Here is a 22,281-nt window from a genome sequence, read left to right on the forward strand (position 1 = left end):
ACTGTGTTCCACTTGCTAGGGCTGCGACCTGGATTTGTTCCGTCTGCCGCGTGGCGTCATAGCACACAGGGAGCATTCCGGAAGTGGAGCATAATGCCTGCCCAATTTGTAGACTTCCAGATTTTGTTGATTTGGTTATTTTTCCTCTACTATGTTAAATAACTTCTTTTTGTCTGTTAAAATTGTGTTTTTTGTTGTTATTTAATATTTTGTTGTGTTGTAGCATACAGACAAAGTTAATACTGTATGAATGACATTCTTCAAAGATTTGTTGCTGTTTTTTAGTCACAAAAATGCAGTCATCCTCATTATTATACTGTCTCTATATTTCACATACGGTGCCTGCTAGCAGGAGGACTTGATCTCTTCTGTGAAACGCACCACGGCGCCATCACAATTTAATGAGGCGCAGATTTTTATTAGCTTCTATCTACTCTACTGACTGCACGTTTCTAGTCTTTAAATAAAATGACAGAGGTTTTGGACAGAACTCATGTCAACTATCTCTGTTCCTTGAACATCTTTGGCTTCTTCCCTACAATAATAACTGCTCACTCTCAACATTTCCACTGCTCCCAGTCAGACTTTGTAAAGAAAATCAAGTTGTATTTTATAAACTTACCTAATTCAATTCTTCTGCATAACTTTTAAGATAGAAGATTTGTCGGCACTAATGCGGACAGAAGAATAAAGAACACAAACTGTAGTGCAGCGACTGTTCTATCTTTCATTTAAATATGGTTTTAATAGCAGGTCAGAAATAAGCAAAAAGAAGACCAACTCTAACAGCAAATACGAACTCTTTAGAGAGCACCCTGTTCACACACACACACACACACACACAGACACACACCTAGGCCACAATAGGGCCATACAAACAGACATATTGGGGCCAGTGTTGACTTATATCCCTATGCTAATAAGCATACTAATTCGCACCCCCGTCCAAGACACACATACAAAGACACATAGCACACAAGTACAAACCCACACCGAGAAACCCCTCCTGCCTTTTCCTAAAACCCTGTAGACCTCCCCGACAAAGACAGGAGAGTCAAAGAGAGAAAGTCTTTGAAGTCGAGATTTTATAAACTACTTTCTCAGTGTCTTACTGAAGAGAGACAGTGAAGGAAGACAGAAAGAAGAGAGTTGACTGTGACAAAGAATAAGTCCAGGTATTTGGTCTGAATGTGCATCACCTGAGCTCACAGTCATATTTGGCCTTGTGCAGACTGTCAGTTAGTTTATTTATAGTAATTGTACAACAATGCAAAACAAACACCACTGATACATTTCTTCTGATTGCTGTTGTGTCACGTTGCTATTGATTGGCAGATACGGTTACAGGAACATGGAAATTCCCTAAATGCCAGCACAGCACCAGCCCCGGCAGAATATCACCATGGTGTAATAAACACTGGCTGCAGAACAGACCATAGATATATTTAGAGCACACATTTCTTGTGTTTATTTGAACTGTAGGTATGTTAACATTCAATAATCCAATGAATGTCAACAAACTTTTTAATTGGCAGATAAATGTGTTGCTGTTATGCCTTCATGAAATATAATGATATGATAATGAGCCAGTCATAGTTGTGTAGTCTCAGTTAATGGTTAAACAATTACACTGAGCAGTTACTATACAGCACCCTAACAACCATGATTGGCTCCATAGAAGCAACAGCAACCTTGGCAGCACTGAGAAATTGTGTTTAACAGAAAGCCTACTTCAGGGAATATTTCTCCCACAGAATGATCATTTGTACATCAATGACTCACCCTGTGTACCTAGACTCACAAGTCAGTCTTTAGACACTTTGCTTAACTAAAGACTGATGTCTTTCTCCCTGATTTTGTGTTTAGATGGGCGGATACAATTTCAGAGTTTAAAAAAACTCCCTACGTTGCAGAGCCAATAGTAAATCCACAGGGCGGTCCTTCGGTGGCTCTTGTGCTCGTAAACATGGTCCGACTGTGTTAAAAGTTTTAAACAAAGTCGCTGTAAGTCCTTCATTTCCACAATCTTGTGGACTGAGCACACGTTTGATAAAACGGAGTTAAATCTCTCAGCATCCATTTTCAAGCTCTCTGCAAGTTTGTCTCCTTGCGGATGAGAAAAGGGGGAGCGCACATTTCCGGAAGGGTGTGTCCTTTTAAAAAAAATGCAAGAGGCGTTGCTTTGTTGCCAGCTGTTTTCTCTGGTGTGTTAAACACACTTTAGAAAGGACTGTCCCCAGACTGTCAGAAGGCGGAGATCTCTGATTATCTGGTGGCGAGACTATGTGTTACCTTGAATTCTTTCTTTTTCTTGCATGCCTGCGCAGTGAATAGAGAATCCAAAAAAGGCAAATGTTCGTCATGAGCTGAAGTAAACGAGGGCTGCATTTAACAACAGTGAAACTATATCAAAACATCTTTTTACAAACTTTCACACAACTGGTGCAGTGTAGTTTCATTTATTAAGTAATATGCTGAGTGCTTTACAAACCAACTCAGTCTCACTCAGAAGTTGACGAAATCCAGCACTTTGGCAGTGACTTGCAGCGTCAGACACTGTCAAAAAAAGACGTCGTTTAACATCGGCATAATACGCAGCCGGTCGCTGTTATAGTTTAATGGCACTCAGCGGCGTCGGGGGGAACCATGGCCGGACACAAACAAAAGTTAAGGCAAAAGTCAGACTGGGGTAGGTGAGAGGGATGATGGATGGATCCAGTAAACACTGACTTTCACCCGGGAGGCCAGTGTGTCCTGTAAGATTCTAAAGCCAATCCCTGTTCTTTTTTCCTAAACCTAACCAAGTGTTTTGTTGTTGGAGACAAAAAAAAGTCCATTCCTGGTGTTTTACCAACATAGTGCATTCATTTTGAAAGACACCATATGTAAACTGTACATTTCCTGTAAAAAAAGGAAGTGTATTTTTAAAGATGACAATGCATGTAACAGGCAGAACTTGACATGGCCCAGATTGTTAACACCCAACGCACTCAGGGTACCTTTCACATCATATCTGGACGTGGAAAGTCCATGACTAAACGTTGATATGTGATGAGGTCAGAGTGAGAATGTATAAACACATGCGTTTGGGAATTTCCCAGCATATAGTTGGATAAATGAGACTTGGATTATCTGCATGAGTTGTGAGAGTTTGTAAATAGATGTTTTGGTAGTGTTAAACGCGTTAAGAATGTTCATCCTTTTTGGATTCTTCGTTGACCATGGAGGCATGCGAGTTATGCGAGAAATAAAAAGTTTTCTTCATGAATTCAAGGTTACACAGGGTGAGCAACTGATTGTTGGATTTTTTTTATTAATGATGTATATGTATAAATGCACATGTAAAAGATAAAATGCTCTTTGTTTAAGAAATGTGTTTGCCTTGCTGTCATGCTGAACTTCAATTAGAAAAGATTGTGGCATTTAAGACTTTGACAAATTTTGCCAGTTCATCCACCTTTTCTGGTGCAAAAAATAAAAACCCAATAAAGTAGAGAGCCATCATTTATCTTACATCAGCTCATATTTTGTTTATAGTTTTTTTCCACTGTGCTTGTTTTTTTTTTCTTTTTGTATATCTCTTTATCCTCCTCTCTCTTCCTGTATCTTTTATGTTTTTGCTGTGTCACCTCCTGGCTGTTTTCTCTTGTTAACCTTTTATAACTCTCTCCATTTTTTCCTATTGCATTACTGGATTTTTTTCTTTATTTCTCTATTCATTCCTCTTTCTTTATCTCCCTCTCCCTCTCTGTGTGTGTCTCTCTCTCTCTCTTGATTAGACAGTTTTATTGTGGAGAAAAGCAGAGTGCAAATGGCCATTAGAGAACATTTTACTCCCCCCTTTTCCAAATCCAAAATGACAGGCCCAGTGATATGCTGCTAACGTGTGTGTGTGTGTGTGTGTGTGTGTGATCTTCCAACTGCTCTCTCCATCAGCTGTCTATTATCTGAGCCAAATCACAATAATATATGGGGCTACAGGCTGCCAATGGGTGCACTCATGTGTGTGTGTCTGTGTGTGTGTGTGCGCGCACTCACACAGAAAACAAAACCTGGAAGCTAAACGACAGCCATATGAAACTATGTGCAGAGGCGATTGGCCTAGTGTGGGTTTTCTTAAATGACGGACAGGTGGGAGGTCTAATCCCATCAGAGAGTTGATTAGTCTGTCCCTCAGGGCCCGCCCCTGTCTACTGAGTGGGCCCTGATTGGATGATATGATTCTTAAAGTCAGATGGATTGGATTGCCCGAGGCAGAGAACAAGTGAAATGGGCAGGGAGGGAAGGAGAGGGAGTGTGAAACACATAGAGCAAAAAGATCACAAGATGAAACCTGAGAGAGTGAGGGAGATGGATGGATTGCGTTGCGGGGAGAAAATATACATCTGAGAGAGACTAATAGGGAAATTCTGGGACTATAAGAGATAGACGGGAGACAGGGAGAGAAGTAACTGTAAATTCAGACAAATCACTTAGCTTGAAGGGAGATGAATATGGATTTAAATAAATGACTCAGCTTGGGGAGATCACCGGTAAATGGGGGTGAGTGGGTGGGTGACTTTTGGGACTCCTGAGTAGGTTTTTGAGGAAGGGAAGCGGAGTTGAGTGCAAGAGGAGTGTAATAAGATAAAAGCTCATTCCATAGTCAGAGTATGAGTTTATGCAGCACCACAAACCAGGAAAAAGCGAGCAGAGTTTGTTTTTTCTTTGCTGTTTTGTTTTCTCTGGGCAGGTTTTAGATTCTGTGAGAGTTCGACACAATCTGGAGACATTAGGTCTGGAGCTTATTGTTTTAGTCTTTAATAAGATGTGGCAAAGGTGCACCATGCTGCAGCCTAATGATGGGGCAAAACACAGGAATGCTCACCCAACTTTTGACAACTTTTCTACTGATAACATATGAAAAGGAAACACACTAACATGCAGAGAGAAGCAGAATGTGGCTGGTGTTTTCCCAGTACAGATGCAGTCAAATCAAAATTCAGTAGCTGAGTTGTGGGAGCTGTTTGAAGCCAGAAGTGACAACTCTAAAGCTGCAAACACACTGCAGCCACCATGAATCATATGGTGCTCATCAAGTGCCGCCCCCAGCACCAATAGGAATTGTTGCACTGTAGTGTACGAAGAGAAGACCACACACAGTTATTACTTACTAACTTAAAATCATGTGTGAAACTGAACTTGATTTCTTACCTGAAGAGCTGATCTCCACAGCCATTACACTTTTATTCTCATGGTCTTTATAATGACAAGATTGTGGGTTGTTTAGCTTGGGATATTTCTCGACCTCAACATCTAGTCTCTCCTCATTTACTCTTAAACAGACAGAGAGATAGCGACAGCAAGAGGTAAGGAGAGGAGTCGAGCTGCTGCGTTTTTTCAGGAGGAGTGAGGCTGGAAATAGGACAGTGGCATCGAGTGTTGCACGCATCCAGCCGCCACCGGTGTGGGGTTTGTGCTTACAAAATAATAGAGGTGGCTGTTTTGACTGCGCCGTTTGACAGTAGTGTGTTTTGGCCCTAAAGGCCCAGACACACCAAACTGACATCAAAGAGCTAATGGCAATGAAGGCTGACTATTGTGTCGCCTCACGTAGCTTGTGTCTTGGCAAAAAGTTGCACTTGAACACACCACATAGACTACAGCCAGCGACCAACACCTGCAGCGCTTGCATGAGAGGAAATAACTCTCCATAGGAGCAGGCGGCGATAGTCTGTACTCATTATTAAAAAGGGGACACCTGAAGACTAACAGGACAGATTCAAGACACAGCATGATGTTGAAAGAACAATTAATATTACAAACAATTACACAAGCTAAGCCCCGCCCCTTTGTGATGGTCCAACAAGCTGTCACAGTAAGCATGGAGCCCACACTGTAACTAACTGCACTCCCTGAAGGAGTATTATCATATTTTTGGAGAAATGAAAGAGTGACTCCAGAGAGAAGCAGACAGAGGGGTCTACAGTGTGTGTTTGAAGGATATATCCAGGATGTCAAACTGACTCAGCAGCAACAACAGGTTAAAAAGACAAAGATAGTTAGAAGCTAAAGCCGAACTATAGGCTACAGATCACAGTGTCAAAGTGAACTACCACATCACTGCTGATCGCCACACAAGACAATGAATATAAAGGGAAACTTTGCTGATATCAAACCAGCTGTGTGTCATCACAGTGTGTGCAGATGAACAGTGTGCCACTGCCAGCACCCAACCCTCCATCGCCAAACAACATTAATCTGCACACACTAGGTGCGGTTACATGATGGCTTCTAATTCAGAATGAAATAAATCTGAATGAAATCATTCGGAATTAAAGTTTTTCCAGGTAGTTTACGTGGGAAATATTCATTCCGACTGAGGGTTTACAGAGGAGATCAGTTCAATTGCCTTTATTTGGGACTGCGCAAGGTTTGGGGCAGGGAAGGTTTCTGATTGGATAGGGGGCGGGGTGGATGTTACTTATACCAGAAGAAAACACTGTAGTCCTCGCTCTGGATAACAAGATGCTTGACAACACCATTCTTAGTGCCTTTTTCGGGCTTGTTTTGCTTATATTCTTGAAGCAGCAGTACGACAACAACCTTGTTCTGCTAATATTTCGTTTGTTGAGGAGGAGAAGGGAGGTAGAAGGTCGAAGAAGGGAAATAGAGGACCGTGCTGTGGCGAATGGAAACCGGTGATTGCAACAAGTTCAGCCCGTTGATATGCACGCTGTATACGTCATCACACCAAGAGGGCAAGGAAACGAGCATGCACAGAAAGAACGGAATGGCTGGAATCGGGTAGGAGGTGTATACAAGACAGAAAAATTCTTCCATTCGGGTTCTGAAAAGGAATATTCCACCCCTGTGCACCCGATTAGATTTTCTTTCGGGTGGCTGTTTTCATTCAGTTTGAGGTGTTTACAAGGAGCATTTTTATTCGGGTAAGGCTTCCAACCCGAATGCAAAAGGAATACATGGATACATGTACTACACACATGTATTGTGATGACACACAGCTGGTTCAATATGAGCAAAGTGTACCTGCTTCCCTTCACTGGTTCCTGTACAGCAGGGTCGGTCTAAGTATTACAATCATTAAAAAGCAAAAGCAGCATGTGTATACATTCAGTAGGCTATATCTTCAGTAGCTAGCTAGCTAACCCTACACTTTTCAGGGTGTGATTTTGGTTTTGGAACAGAGAAGAAACATATATCTTTTTCCAACCTCTCCAGGTAACGAGTATCATTAATACACAACGTGCCCCAGGCACAACATTTAGCTCCAAATCCACAAAACCAGCCTGAAAATGAAGGAAATCTGAAAAGACTGCATTAGAGTCATTGGAGCACAGCTGTGTTGTTGTCGGACCCTGGTCTGAGCCGGCCCAATGCTACGCTATGATTGGTCAATTTGTGTCCAGGGGCGGGACTTAGCGAAGGGTCAATTCCACCTTCACTATTGGACCTTGAACACTCATTAGCACTAAAAATACAATACAATATTTGAATATTGTTATGATCAAGTAAAGCAGATGCTGTGCAGCAGAAATGTGCGTACACTGGTAGCACTGGTAGCGCTGGTCTGTAACATTGTGCCTCACAGTCCAGAAATGAGCAGGATCTGATTAATTATTTCAAAATGAAATGGTTTATAAAGTGATAACAAATGCCTGGTGGTAACAGCGGTAGAAACAAATTAGTACAATGCAACACGAGCCGCAGGTGCCTCTCAACCAACAGGACCGTAGCTTTTAGGGTCTGACATTCAAAGAACCAGCAGAGGTTCCTTTGGGGGATGGCGCCAAAACAGCAGCAGGTGGTTTGGCAAGCTCACAGCAAGCAGCGGGCTTGTTACAAGGGCTGCATGTTCTCACACATCATATTGAGACATGACCATCAATTAACCTCTGCACAAAAAAAGTCAAGAATAAAACATGTTCTCCGAAACAAGCCTGAGGTCTGTGGGTCAGAGGTTCCTGCATGCATAATGTCCCATTTTAACTGTAGGGGGATCATTATGAGTCAAAGTGTGTACTTATAGTTTAAAAGAAAAGCCAAAAAGTGTTTGAGAATTAAAATGTGGGCTGTCAAACTGCTGCACTAATAAAGGAGTTTGAGCATGTGTTGCAACAGCAGCACATTTTATAGCTTATCAGGTGTTTGTGTACAGTGATAAGAAAAGGTAATAGCTTCTGGCACTTTATAAATAAAAATAAAACACACTCACCATCTTATTTTGCATTAAAAGTACCATGTTTTTCCTTGCATTGCTTCTCTGCACTTGTTTGTGTGTGATTGTGTGTCCATCTTTCCTTTTAAAGTCAAAAAAGTGAATAGGACTCAGCCGCTACCTTCTACCGAAGAACACTTTAAACAGCTCAGCCTTCTGTCTGCTTTTGCTTGAATTGCTGCTGAGAAGTTAGGAAAGTTTTCAGCAATTGTCTTTGGAGGTTTGTACAATTGTTGTGGCGTTGTTTGTGGTATTTTGATAAAGGTGAAGACAGTTTTTCCGGCCTCTGTGTTTTCAACAAGTCCTAACTGCTGAGATCCACACTTTTACTTTCCCCCTGCTACTTCTTCCTCGCCGCCTTTCCTTTGCTCTTCTTTTACCTCCCCTCCTCGCTCTCTCTGTCTCTTCAATTTTTTTTTCGCTTTGCTTTCCCTCTCGTTCCCGCTCGTGTTTGTCCTGCTCTCTCTCTTCCTCTGTGTCTTTCTCAGAAACAGAGAGATTAAATCCATTCTTCAGTGTCCTCAAACCTCCAACTCAGCTGTTTACTTGCAAAAACACCAATACACTTGTTCTCCGTGTGTGTGTGTGTGTGTGTGTGTGTGTGTGTTTCTTCCTGAGTGTCTGTGTGTGCATGTCTGATAGCAGCCATCTAAAACCATTCATTAATTATAATAATAACAGATAATTTGAAATAATATTAATGAATCCTTCACAGTTTATGCATTTTGTTTTTCCGATGCATGTAACTTTTCTTGTGTTGAATTTTTAAAGGTAAAATCATGTTTATTATTTTTGTGAAATGCATGAGTCTTGCTTTAACCACAATGATATAACACTTTTTGAAGTTAAAACCTTTGTGTCCCGCTCTCTCCAAACTGGATGTGACTGGTTGCTCATGTTTAGAAGTTGTTTCAGACTCCATGGGGACAAACTAATGTCTCATGTTAAAGTTTCTATTTTATTCTGCCCTGTTTTTCTTTGGAAGCCATTAAAATTTCATCTAATACTGTCTGTGACGGAAACAGGGCAAACACTTGATGTATGAAGCCATTTCTGCTGTAAAGTTATTTCACCAAAATCAAGGTATTAGTGGTCTTCTTTGTATATTGGAGCCAGACTAACCATCAGAAAGGCATAAATTAACACTTATTAAAACAGAAGACTTTAAAGGAATAGTTTAACATTTTGGAAAATACATTTGTTAGAGTTAGATTGATACCAGCCACCAGTCTCTGGATTGATTGTGATACTAGGCCCAGTAGTTGATAAAGGTAAATAATGCAGGAATGGTCAGTTATTGTTTGTACAAAGTATCACCAGCAAAAGTGGAAGCCAACCTCTATATTTTTGTTTTTTCAGCACTGTCTGCAATTTTCATCGTGTCTTCTTTGATGCGTGCTGCCTGGTCACTACTTTTTCACAAGGTCCTGATCTCACCTGAACACTGTGCCCAGGAACATCCCAAGCCTACTTATTCTCATTCCAAAGTCGTCAAATGCCTCCACTTGGTCAGTGATTTCTGCATCAGACACCGACGAGAAAAACCATTCTTTGCTGAAGTATAATGCACCAACACATTCTCACTCCGACCTCGTCACACATCGACATTTGGTCATGGACTTTAAATGTCCAGATACAATGGGAAAGGTACCCTGGGTGCGTTTGTTGTTGACGTTCTGGGACATAGTGTCAAGTTCTGTCTATTACATGCATTGTCTTCTTTCAAAATACACTTCCGTTTTCACAGGAAATTTAACATTTACATACAGTGTCTTTCAAAGTAAATGCACTACGTCAGTACAACACCTAAAATTGATGTTTTTTTCCTTCAACAACTAACGCATGTGGTTAGGTTTAGGAAAAAAGAACGGGGTTTGGCTTTATAATCTCACAGGACATGAACACCGCTCTCCTGGGGGGAAGTTGGTGTTTGTTGGACCCATCCACCACTGCCCCACCTGCCCCACTGAGACTTTCACCGCAGCCTATATTTGTGTTCTTCTCCCGCCACATTTCCCCCTGACGCTGCCGGACGCCCTTAAATTATAGCGGCAACCAGCCACGTAGCATGCCAACATGAAAGGACAGCTTTTTTCGTCAACGTCTGACGCAACAAGTCACTGCTCAAGTGCCAGATTTCGATGACTTTGAAGTGAGACCGGGTTGGACACGCCATCAAGTGGTGTCAGTATATAACACCGCTGGAAAAAAATGTATCTTAAGGAGCTGGAAACTCCCTATAGCGTGGTGGATGGGTCCAACAAACACAGGACTTTCACCCAGGAGCCTGGTGTTCACTTTCCACATGAATGTTGAGCAAAATCATGGTGATTTTTCTCTAAACCTAACCACGTGTTTGTTGCACAAGGAAATAAAAAAGCAGACACTGTGTATTTTCCTGTGAAAACAAGAAGTGCATGTAACAGACATAAAATGACAAGTTTGGAGTGAGAATATGTTGCCCGAGCACAGCAAAATAAGAACAAAATAAGAAAATATAAGCAGAGGGCAGAGTATCTACAGATAGACTCACTGCCACACACTTAATGGGTCATAAGTGATGAATAAGAGGGATTACTCTTGTATGAGTCTACATTGTTTTTATGAAAATCCTGCATAGTATACCTTTAGGCATAGCTTAGTAAGACAGCAAATTGTTGTTATATAAGCAATATGCAACATGTTAATTTGTAAGCTGTAGAGGTGCTGGCAGATGTGTTTTTGCACCTCTGAAGCCAGGCCTCTGTTTCCAGTCTGCCTACTGACTCTGGCTTCATATGTAGAGATTAAAGTGGTAATGATCATCAAATCTTACTCCCTGTATGAAGCGTATTTCCCAAAATGTTGAACTGTTCCTTTAACTATGTATGATTTAATCAGGCATGGTATGGGCAGAAATCACACCCACTCACATTTCAGCTGATATCATAGGAAAACAAATGTGTTTCTTTCCAGGAAAAGGGAAAAATCAATCTTTGTTATATCATTGCACTGTTTTTAATCTGATTTAGTGATTTGCTGATTACTGTGAATCTGGACTGAGTCATAAATAAAATGACAAACACAGAAACATAAAAGCAGGTTGTTCAGTCAGAAAAACAGTTGACGTGTATTAATAAAAAGATCGGACAGCATCACTTAACAAGCTCACTCTCCTCTCCTTTGGCAGTTACACTGCCAGGTCCCCAGCTGTGTGTATGTTTGTGTTGTGTGTCAGTGTGTGTGTGTGTGTGTGTGTGTGTGTGTGTGTGTGTGTGTGTGTCTGTCTGTCTGTCTGTCTGCTTGTCTTCATGCGTTAATTCTTTCTCTGTGTGTCGCCATCTCCACATCATGTCTCTGGCAGTTCTTGCGAGTCTGTTTTGGCACTTTGCTCCACAGCTCTATGCCATGTGGACACACACACACACACACATAGAATACAGCTTAAACAATCTACAAAAAGTTTAAAGTGATTTTATTGGAACATAAAAAAGGACGAGGAAAGAAATTGAGAATTTCAAATAAAGTCAAAGCTTTAAAATAAAGAAAAAGCTGCAAGGAACAAAACTTGCAGATATTTCTCAACACAAGACTTTCAGACACAGCACAAATTATAATGCTGGAAGGTAAAAGCATGAATGTATTACTAAATGGGCCTAAAGTGGGCCCAAAGTGTCAGGGGGCCACGCTGGCCTTCACCTGCAAAATGTTACTCCAATTAACAGGTACTGACCAGGGAGAGACAAAAAAGACCAAAAAGAGATGAAAAGGAGCTGCAAAGAGACACAAATCTAAAAGAAAGGGTCAAAACAAGCATAAAGAGATTCAAATTGACTATAGACAGACACAAAACAACCAGAAAAAGACAAACAATTAACCTCAAAGAGACGAAAAACAACAAAAAGATGCATAACAGCAACAAAAACAACAACAAAAGTGGCAAAACCACCACAAGGTCTCCATGTCTCACGTAGGAGAGGTGGTGGGGCCTTTTGCATATCTGTGCCAGGGGTCCATTGTCTTATAATCTGCCCATGGGTAAAAGCAACACATAACCTTAATCTGTTTTCATTTTAGCAAGACAAATACATTTAACTGCTCAGCTGTGAAGAGGTGAAGCAGCTCTCAAAGTCACTCTGCATTGCCCCAGTTTTACATATGAATAACACATTTAATCCCAGTTGGCACTGGACGGCAGTATGACATCAGAAATTTGCTGGTCTCTTGTTGGACAGATGTTAAATTTTGTTTGGAATGAAAATAGTGCACCCAAAAATGAAAATTCAGCCATTATCTACTCACCCATATGCAGGCCGATGGCGCCCCAGATTAAAAAGTCCAAAAACAGATAATTGAAACCACAAAATATCTCCATACTGCTCGTCCGTAGTGATCCAAGTGTCCTGAAGCCCCGACATAAAAAGTTGTTTGGAAAAACATCATTTGAACTCTGTTTTTAGCCTCATTGTAGCCTGTAGCTCTAACTGCCTCTCTGTGCTCCGCGCTCACATGTGTGCGCTTGTGCACGAGACCAGCAAAAGCATGTGAACACACATGAAGGAAGTGCCCATGTCTCACAGTCTCGCTCAAGCGCACACACGTGAGTGCAGTGCACAGAGAGGCAGTTAGAGCTACAGGCTACAATGAGGCTAAAAACAGAGTTCAAATGATGTTCTTCCAAACAACTTTTTATGTCGGGGCTTAAGGACACTTGGATCACTATGGACGAGCAGTATGGAGATATTTTGTGGTTTCAATTATGTGTTTTTAGACGTTTGAATCTGGGGCACAGTAAGCCTCCATTAGGTGGAGTTGTGCTGCTACCCCCTCTCCCCTGGGATCTCCGCAAGGGATGTGAGGACTCTAAAACTTCACCAGAGCCTCTCTCGGCATATGGGTGAGTAGATAATGGCTGAATTTTCATTTTTGGGTGCACTATCCCTTTAACAATGTTAGAATTTCACACTGTGTGGACATCAACATTATGACACTGTGGGCACAATGGGTCTCATTCATGAAAAGTGAGTAAATCTCTGTGTAGATTTGCACATAAAAGCCTACGCTACTAAAAACCTACTCCGGATTCAGGAATGCCGCGGGAAATTCAGATTTGATCCTAAACACGTGTGTATGATCATGAATGCCAATCCATTGTAAAGTGACAGCGCTCTCCCGGTAATCAGCAATTAGCATAAATCCCCGCCCATGAATAGCCAATGACCACCATATAAGAAGGTGTTGGTGCCTCCAGTCGACCTGTCAGTCATGGCGCAAAGAAAGAAAGAGAGGGAAAGAAAAAGAATTTTTCCGAAGCGGAGACTGAAATAATTTTGGGTGAAGCGGACTTAAGAAAAAACATTTTATTTTCTTCAGTTAGTAGTGGTGTGACAGGGACAGGCAAAGCGAAGGCCTGGAGGGAGGTAACAGATGCTGTTAATGTTGTCTCCGTGGTACATTCATTTGTGGGGTTTTGAATGAAGTGGGAGGGAAACCAGAGATGTTTTGTGCGTAATGGATAAACTCAGTGATGGCTGTCGGAATGTAGAGCTATTTAACATTTATTTTAACAAATGATACGGATAACATATAGACTACAGCAGTTTTGTATGCATCGTCTTCAAATTATTTGAATCTTAATAGCCTAAAGCTCTGTTTAATACAACATATAATTCAAATGATCAAAAAGCCACAAAAAAAAAGTGTTGTCTCAAATAATTGGCGTGTAGCTACTAAAATATTGATGAATGCGGACATGCACGTAAATTTCCGTCTGCAAACAGTTTACACACAAATTCCTTCTGCTCACGTTTCATGAATGAGACCGATTGAGTTTAGTTTTCCATTCCTCACAACTAAATGTTATTCTACATCAAGATGACGTTAGCTTGAAATGTGTGGGAGACGGTGGACTTTGGTTGCTTAACAACACAACTTAAAACCCAGAATATATCATTGTCACCTGTCATCAATATTCTTACGTCAACTTGCTGTTGGAATTTGGACATTGTCATGCCGTTGCATTTTGGTTATCCAACTTCACAAGCTAAATTTAACCAAATACCAACTGGGATGTTACACATAGTCATAAGAATTAATCAAAATATTGATTTAGGCTGCTCTAAATAGAATCTTTTGCATAATTTGTCACAAAAATATTATATAACCATACATACCATTAAAATGTAAGTAACTTTCATATATTTCAACATACTTTCACCCTTGTATTTAGAATTAAGATCGTTCATTGTATTTCACGTAATCACCCTGCATGCATTTTATATTCATCGTTCGTCCCTCTGCGGTGGAATGAAATTAGTATTTCGTAAAATGCAAAACTTCTGTGTTCCTGACCTGAAAAGTTCCAAGCCCGTTTCTTCAAACTTTTCAAATGCTGACAAAACGAACTAAAACTTGATTTCTCTAAAACGATCCTTTGGGGCATTCAGCCATAGAGCAGAAGTAATTGAGCAAACCTGTGGTAGAAATGACGAGCCTGGACAATGACTACAGTGGTAGTTCAAGCAGAACCATTGTGCACTCCCTTGACTTCTGCTGTCTTATACCTTCATTGGAGACTGAACCCTGCCACAGTAACCAAGTGCAGTTTTCACACTGATTTACACCTGGAATATAAAAATGATTTGGAGAAATAGTTTGAGGGCACCAACAGTCTAACATCCCTTTGATGTTAACAAGCGGTAAATCAGGTTTCAGAGAGAGAGGAAGATGAAGAGGGAGACGGTGCGATGGGGGAGGGGGGGCAAGGTGGAGACAAAAGAAAAGGAGAGGGTCAAGAGAGGGAAATAGTGGATGTTGGGGGAGATATAAAGAAAGTTAAAGGGAGACAAGAAAGAGAAAAATTGAAAGCAGAGAGGAGAAGGGTTGGGCACCTTTCCTTTTATGTTGGGAGCGGAAGCACAGAGAAGAAAGTAAAATTGAAAGAAATTAAAAGGTGAGAGGAGATAGAGAGGAAACGCTTTAGCTCTTATGTACAAAATGTTAACCTCTTTTGAGATCAAAGAGTTTCACGAGGAAGCCGGGAAAAAAAATGTCACGCCACACAAAGTGTGTGTCGGTGCTGTGTGTGTGCTTGTTTGTGTTTATCAGGGAAATAGGGAATTCTGAGGCTGATCCGGCCTGGGCCTGACAATAATCAGCACAAACCTGAAGTCAATATTTTAATGGCAAAAACTTTTTTAGTCTTTACATCCTTCTTGATTGGTGGTAGCTGCAAGTTGACATCGCTCCTTTTAAAAGCAAGCATAGACCCTTCATTTGTATTGTTTTGTGTTTACCTGTATTCAGTTTGTGGTTCTTTCTCTTTGAGGTTGTTTTTGTCTCTTTATAGTTATTATACTGTATCTCTCTCTGTAGTTCCTTTGCATCTCTGTGGTCTTTTTGAGTCTCCACCTGGTTGGTATGTATTCATTTGAGCAACATTTTGCAGGTGAAGGCCAGGATGGCTCTGACACTTAGGGTCCCTGACCCTGTACCCAATAGGCCCGTTCAGTAATCCATCTAAAACTGAGCTGGGAAAGAAAGCTTTTGCTCTCCTCATGTGAAATAACCTTGAAGAAAATACTTGAAACTAAAAGAAGTGGTCTCTTTGCCTGGTTTTAAAGCTCACAAAAGTACAATGCAACCCGGTCTCACTCCAAAGTCGTTGAAATCCAGCTCTTGGGCAGTGACTTGCGGCATCAAACACCGACAATAAAAGCTGTCCTTTCATGTCAGCATGATACGTGGCCCATCGCCGTCACTGGGACAGGGGGAAATGCAGTGGGACAACAACGCAAGTTAAGGCAGCGAAAGTCTGTGTAGGGTGGGTGGGAGTTGTGGTGAATGGGACTTTCACCTGTGAGATCGATGTTTGCCTCACATAAGATTGTAAAGCCAAACCCTGCTCTAGTTTCCTAATCCTAACCACATGCTTTTGTTGCCTAAACCCAACCACATGCAAGTGTTGGCTAAATGTAACCATGTGCGTTTGCTGTTGAAGGAAAAAAGATAAAAAATTGCAGTGTTGCACCAGCGTAGTGCATTTATTTTGAAAGAGGGTACCTTGCACATTGTATCTGGACATGGACAGTCCATGGCCAAATGTCGATATGTGACGAAGTCGGAGTGAGAATGTGTTGTTCAATGATGAATCGGTTGGTCGGTTATTCACTGTGTGTAGGTATTTCAATATTTGGACACATATATGTAAATCTTCTATGTTTTTCATGTGGTGTTTGTGTGCTGTTGCCTTGGCCAGGTCTCTGCAGAAACAGAGCAACATGAGCCTCCCATTGGACTCATAGTTTGACCTGATGAATGTGAGCGCCATATTTACCCTCCTGTAGTTTTTCCATTAGGTCCCGAGAAAAATATCTTGATGTAGAAATGGTTCTACAGGGGATGTGAGAGCAGTAAGACAGTATTTAAAGAAACTGGAAAACAGTCACATAGAAGAAGCTGAGTAGAAGTGCCAGGGTACATTTTGCACATTTTAAAAATGGTGTAAAAAATCTACAAATACTGAAACCTGCCCAAAAATTACTTAACATATTTTAGTTTTCCACAGTGTACCACACTCCTAAAAGGCTCCTAAAAACTGTAGAGAAATACACTCTGATAAATAAACGGGATATGACATCTTAAGAGTTCCAAAATTTAGCGGAAAAAGGCAGCAAAATACTGTCAATAATTGTTAATAAATGAGGTTGAGACAAAAAGTTGGCAGATTAAATCCTTCTTGGGAAAGTTGAGGCTTTGAGAAGTCAACAAGAAATGCACAAATTTCATGGTTTTCCAGAAAATTCAGCGCGTGAAGCGCCTTGTCTGGTCAGCAGCCTGGCATGAATGTGTATGACTGGATGAATATGAAAGAGGGTGTTGCTGAAAGAGAGCGTGCACACCAGGGACTTCTACCCCAGGTAAATTAATGTTGAAAATACATATATACATTTAAAAACAGAGAAATAGAATGAATGCGTAGCTGGACCAAGGTGAAGGAAAGGCTAAACCTGTGAGTGTATGGAAATTAGCAGTTTTGCAAATTACGGTGGAAAAACATAGAGTCAGACAGACTTTATAAGACAGTCAGACAGAAGGTGTAAAAAGTAATGCTGAGAGTGGAATAGGAAGGGGTGGGGAGAAAGAATGAGGTGCGAGGGATAAGAGTAGCGTGGAGAGATGAAAGAGATTAAAAGGGGAATGAAAGTGTGGGTATAGAAAGAGGGGGAGGTTATAAACCAGGAATAGGAATGATTAAAAAAATATCAGAAATAATGAGGAGGAGGGACAGACAGGAAAACAAAAAGACAGTTAATAGATTCAACACAGTTTTGCAGCAAAAAAAAAAAAAATGGACATTTGGATTACTTCAGTAAGGATTCTTCATATCAGTATACATGGTACAATCATAGTTTTAAAGCCCATGCATGCAGAAGGATCCAGACAGTAAAAGTATAATTTTCTTGACAAAATATAAACTTTTCCTCTAAAACATTTGGAAATACATAAAAATGAAGCTCTACGTTAGTTCATGCAGGACATGGAAGTCATGTGCTGACAGCTAGCTGGTTGGATCATTGCTTCAAAACAGCCATGCACCAATCACAGCCCATTCTCACGACAAGGTGGTCCATTTAAATATGGCCACCTACTCACTGACACTGGCGACACTAATGCTACCACACACCACTGCTACTGCTGGCAAAACCTTTGTAATTCAGAGTCCTAACATGGCTTAAAGGTTAAAGGGGTATTTTGTGCCTTGCTTTGGGCCCACTTTTGTACTCTTGTGTTTTCTGCATTGCACTCCCTGTATTGGTTTCGCATGCTGCTTGTGTGATCCAGGGAGCATCTTAAGAGCAGCACCATCGGCGCCAAGTATAACTGTATTTCCGTTTCAATCAGGAGAGACAGGAGAGTGAAGTAAAGATAATATGTAATACAGAATATGAGTGTACAAATTAACAGATGTGCTGATTAAGATTTAACATTAGTCTTTGTTACTTGGACACCAGAGGGAGATAATTTGCGATTGAGACACATCTGAGCGGCAGCAAGATAAATCCCCCCATGGAGTCCACACACTGGTGATGGTGATGGCTGCTGACTCTGAGGCTGCTGGCTGCTGAGGCAGATGAGGCTGATGAATCCGAAAAGACTGGGTGGTGATGGAGAGGTGGAGGGCGCGCACGACGGCAGCATGAAAGAACTACGACATACTTAAAATGAGGAGCAGTAAGATTATAGACTGACAGAGAAGGTGTGTTGCTGTGCTATTGTTTTATAATGAGTCAGCTGATGACTCAGTTGACCTACCCAGACGATGACACCTACAGATAATGAGTGAGCATACGTGCAAGAAGTGAATGGCATTAAACATGTTTGTACAGAAATTGTAAATAACCTTGTATTTGTTGTATGCTTGCTGATCTTTGGTTCTCGAAAAGGAACTTGGAAAAACAATCTTGTTTGCTGTAAAGAGAGAATTTAGTTTTAATTGACACTTTCATTACTATTTCTTACTATATGGTTTCACTGTAGGATGCAGCTATTAGCAGTCCTAGACAGGCCCTAACTATTATATACATTTTGCCTTAAAATAATATGCACAATGCAGAATCAGATAAAGTACAACGACCACAACAACTTCCCAAAAATCACATTATGCCTACATTTGAATATAATCAGCTTCCCTCCTGCGTGAATCCATTGTTGGTAAAACACATGGGATGATTTGTCCAAACACTGTCATCTCAATCAGTCACACATTCAGACAAGCCAGGAGGGTGAAAATGAAACTGACTAAAATCCTGGCTTTTCCATTGTTCTGCCTGTCACAGTGTCTTTAAGGGTGCTGTCCACTTTCTGAAATACAACCATAATAATCCAGTGTCTACATAAATGCTTTGCACCTCAGTATCAATTGGATTTGAATAAAACTGTTCTAATGTGCATTTCCATAATTATGGAGAAACACGTAATGGTGCTTTTAAGAACAGTGCGTTACTTCAGTAAGGTTGATAAACAAGACGTTTTCCCCAGACTTGACTGCCTGTGATTATTACAAATACAGTCTACAGTGTTTTGATGATAATAAGTCTTTAATTTATTGTTGCAACAGGATTGGCCAATTATGATGAAACGTTTGAGACAATGAACAATTATTTAGTCACAATTATTATTGTATTGTGTCTTTGTTGTGTCTGAAAAACTGTATGTGAGCAGACACCATGAACAAATCCATATTGTCTAGTCTGGATGAATCATTACTTGTGCACTGTTTACCATCACTGTCAGCATTTCGTTTTTTAAAGTCCAAAAAAAAAAAAAAAAAAAAAACAGGTTTTTTTTTGCCAGAATCTTAATGAGCAGCACTGGTTATGACCGGAGTGACGGTTTCAGACATGTGATATATGAGGCCATAAGTAACTGTTAATCAGAGGAGCACTACTGTTTCAGACAAACAGTGGGAGAAGTACTGAGATGCTTGACTTTACTGAGCGTACCTGTATAACAATGTAAAAACACTAATACAAATCTTGTCTTAGAAGCCTCGCATTCAAAATCCAAAAGAAAAAGTACAGAAGGATCATCAACAAAATGTAATCAAAAATTCAAAAGTAAAATTCCTGCAAATGTCCCATGATTGATGTGGTATACATTATATGACTATGCGATTGATTAACCCCTTTAAAACTAATTTCTGTTCATCACAATGGCTGGGGAAGAGTTACTGCCCCAAGTGAGGGAGTCCAGGTGTCTCGGGGTCTTGTTCAAGAATGAGGGTAGAATGGAGCAAGAGATGGATCAGCGGGTTTGCGCAGCATCTGCAGTGATATAGGCGCTGTGCCGGACCATTGTGGTGAATAGAAAGCTGAGCCAGAAGACAAAGCTTCTGATTTACTGTGAGGAGCTCAGACATCCAGAGGGAGCTCAGAGTAGAGCCGCTGCTCCTTTTTGTTGAAAGGTGTCAGTTGGGGTGGTTCGGGCTCCTGATCAGGATGCCTCCTGGGCACCTCCAGTTAGAGGTGTTCCAGGCACAACCTTTAGCTTAATACGTCATCAAACAGCTGCTAATGTGTTTCTAATATCTGATAATCCTTGTTCCCGGCTCAATTGAAGTGAAAGTGTAACTTAACTTGCCACTTGCCTCTCCTTGTGTTGCTGTAGTGTTATTGAGAGCCCCACCCAACAAATTGACAGGATTGGTTCCTTTGGTTTGTGATGTAACAAACCCTGGAAGTATGAATCCCCATTGTTGAGACTGTCATTGGTACACTGCAGTTCCAAGGAGGAAATGCTCAGCCATGGCATTGACTGTGTATTTCGCTCATGATTGTAGCATATAAAAACACCATGTGGACATGTTAACAAGATTAAAAACTTTCTTTTTTTTTCACTAGATGGAGGAGGTCTTTAATACTGATGAAAAAGTGTGTAATTAGTATTTTACTGTTTAAGCTGCTCAAGAGCTAGTTTGAACTACTTCATATACAGTTACAGTAGGTGTAGTCCAGTGGTTTCCACCCTTGGGATTGCACTCCTCCTCTGGGTCACCAGATAAATCAGAGAGGTCCTGATTAATGGGGTAGCAAAGAGGTTACAATTGATTTGTACTACACAAAATTGCTTTCAATACAGCTACCATAGTTCTTGAGTAAACGTTCTTTGTTACTTTTTATCACTGCAGTTAGCTGGGCTGTGACTGATTCATGTTAAACATGTCATACAGTGTGTTGTTAAACATCTGCTATAACTGTAAAAAACAAAACGATGTTTGTCTCTGTATTAATTACTGCAAAACAGTGAGGTGGTTTCGAGAAATGATAGTCTCTAACTGCTGTCAGTGTTGTCAAATGTAAGACTATAATTTTGTAGAAAGTGAATGTTTCTTTTTGCCCCCTGGCCCTCATCATGTTTAAGAGCAGATCTCCTCCTGAGCCACTGGCGCACAGTTTAAAATGCAGTGCAAAGGTTGGGAGTACTCTCATGGGTGGGCTTATGTGTTCAAAGCAATTATACTAATGTCTTAAAATGAATGTAATTCACTGTTTTTAGAAAGTTACATCTCGCACATTTAATACATTGCTTCAGACTGGTGGAGCTGACTTGAGCTCCCAGGGTATTCACTAACCTGAAATGTCACCGATGTGGCAGGAAGAAGCTACAGAGGCATATTATTAACCTTTCTTTCTAGGGCACTTTGCAAAACAATGTTCCAAAGCGCGTTACAGGATGAATAAAGATGTAAGTAATCAGAGACAAAATATCTTATTGGCTGCGAGAGCACGAATGTTGTGATCAAAACTTGCTCCAAGCTGTGCTTAAGGTATGCACAACAGGGGCTGCATCTGTTTCCACGGAAATCACCGAGTTATGTCTGTTTGAGGTCAGTCAGAAATGTCAGACTCTGCATGCACGTTGTCCAAAACTCAATCCCAACTTTCCTCTTTTGCTCTTTTCAGGTCTCCCCAAACTGTGACCAGGTTTTGGTGAATGGTAAAGAAATGCGTGGCCGGCAGTCTTTGGCGGTCAACTTCACCTACCTGCACCTCTCTGCCCAGCTGCAGCTCACCGTCTGGGTGCCCAAGCTCCCTCTGCAGATAGACGTGTCAGATACTGAGCTGAGCCAGGTTAAAGGCTGGAGGGTACCGATCGTCACTAACAAGAGGTAAATCACCTGTATGACTTTATAGCTGGGGTATGCAGTTTTCTGGAAAAGACAAAAAGAAAAACAGCAGAATTGGAAAATATACCTTCCTCCTGCAGCTCTCCTCTCTCTCTCCAAAGCCCCAGATGAGCACACGCATATGCACATACTTCAGTAACTACTGTAACACAATGTTACGTTACATTACATTTTTTAATCTTACTTTATTGTAGAACTGCACACAGTGCATTTGCTCAGCCTCTTTTTACCTCACTCTGTCTCTCTTCCTGTATCAATTCCTTCGCCTCACCCCCTTTTGTTGTGGACCGCTTCAGCGGGGGGGCATGTGGGTAGCAGCTCAATAGACGGACCTTCAGTCAGCGGCTGTTGTAGCTCACATTCGGCCAGCGCCAACCCCAGCGTTGGCAGTTACAGT

At 41.1% G+C, this 22,281-nt stretch overlaps 1 protein-coding gene across 1 annotated transcript in view; it reads left to right on the forward strand.

Annotated features, from left to right (window-relative positions):
• Positions 1-22,281, forward strand: part of si:dkey-215k6.1 (transmembrane protein 132D) — a 427,077-nt gene that overhangs the window by 374,796 nt on the left and 30,000 nt on the right. Inside the window, exon 7 of the mRNA XM_049578414.1 lies at positions 21,661-21,866. Within this exon, the coding sequence (XP_049434371.1) occupies positions 21,661-21,866 (206 nt within the window). The remainder of the gene's footprint in view (positions 1-21,660; positions 21,867-22,281) is intronic.

Source organism: Epinephelus fuscoguttatus, linkage group LG6 (assembly GCF_011397635.1).
Source record: "Epinephelus fuscoguttatus linkage group LG6, E.fuscoguttatus.final_Chr_v1".
NCBI classification, from domain to species: domain Eukaryota; kingdom Metazoa; phylum Chordata; class Actinopteri; order Perciformes; family Serranidae; genus Epinephelus; species Epinephelus fuscoguttatus.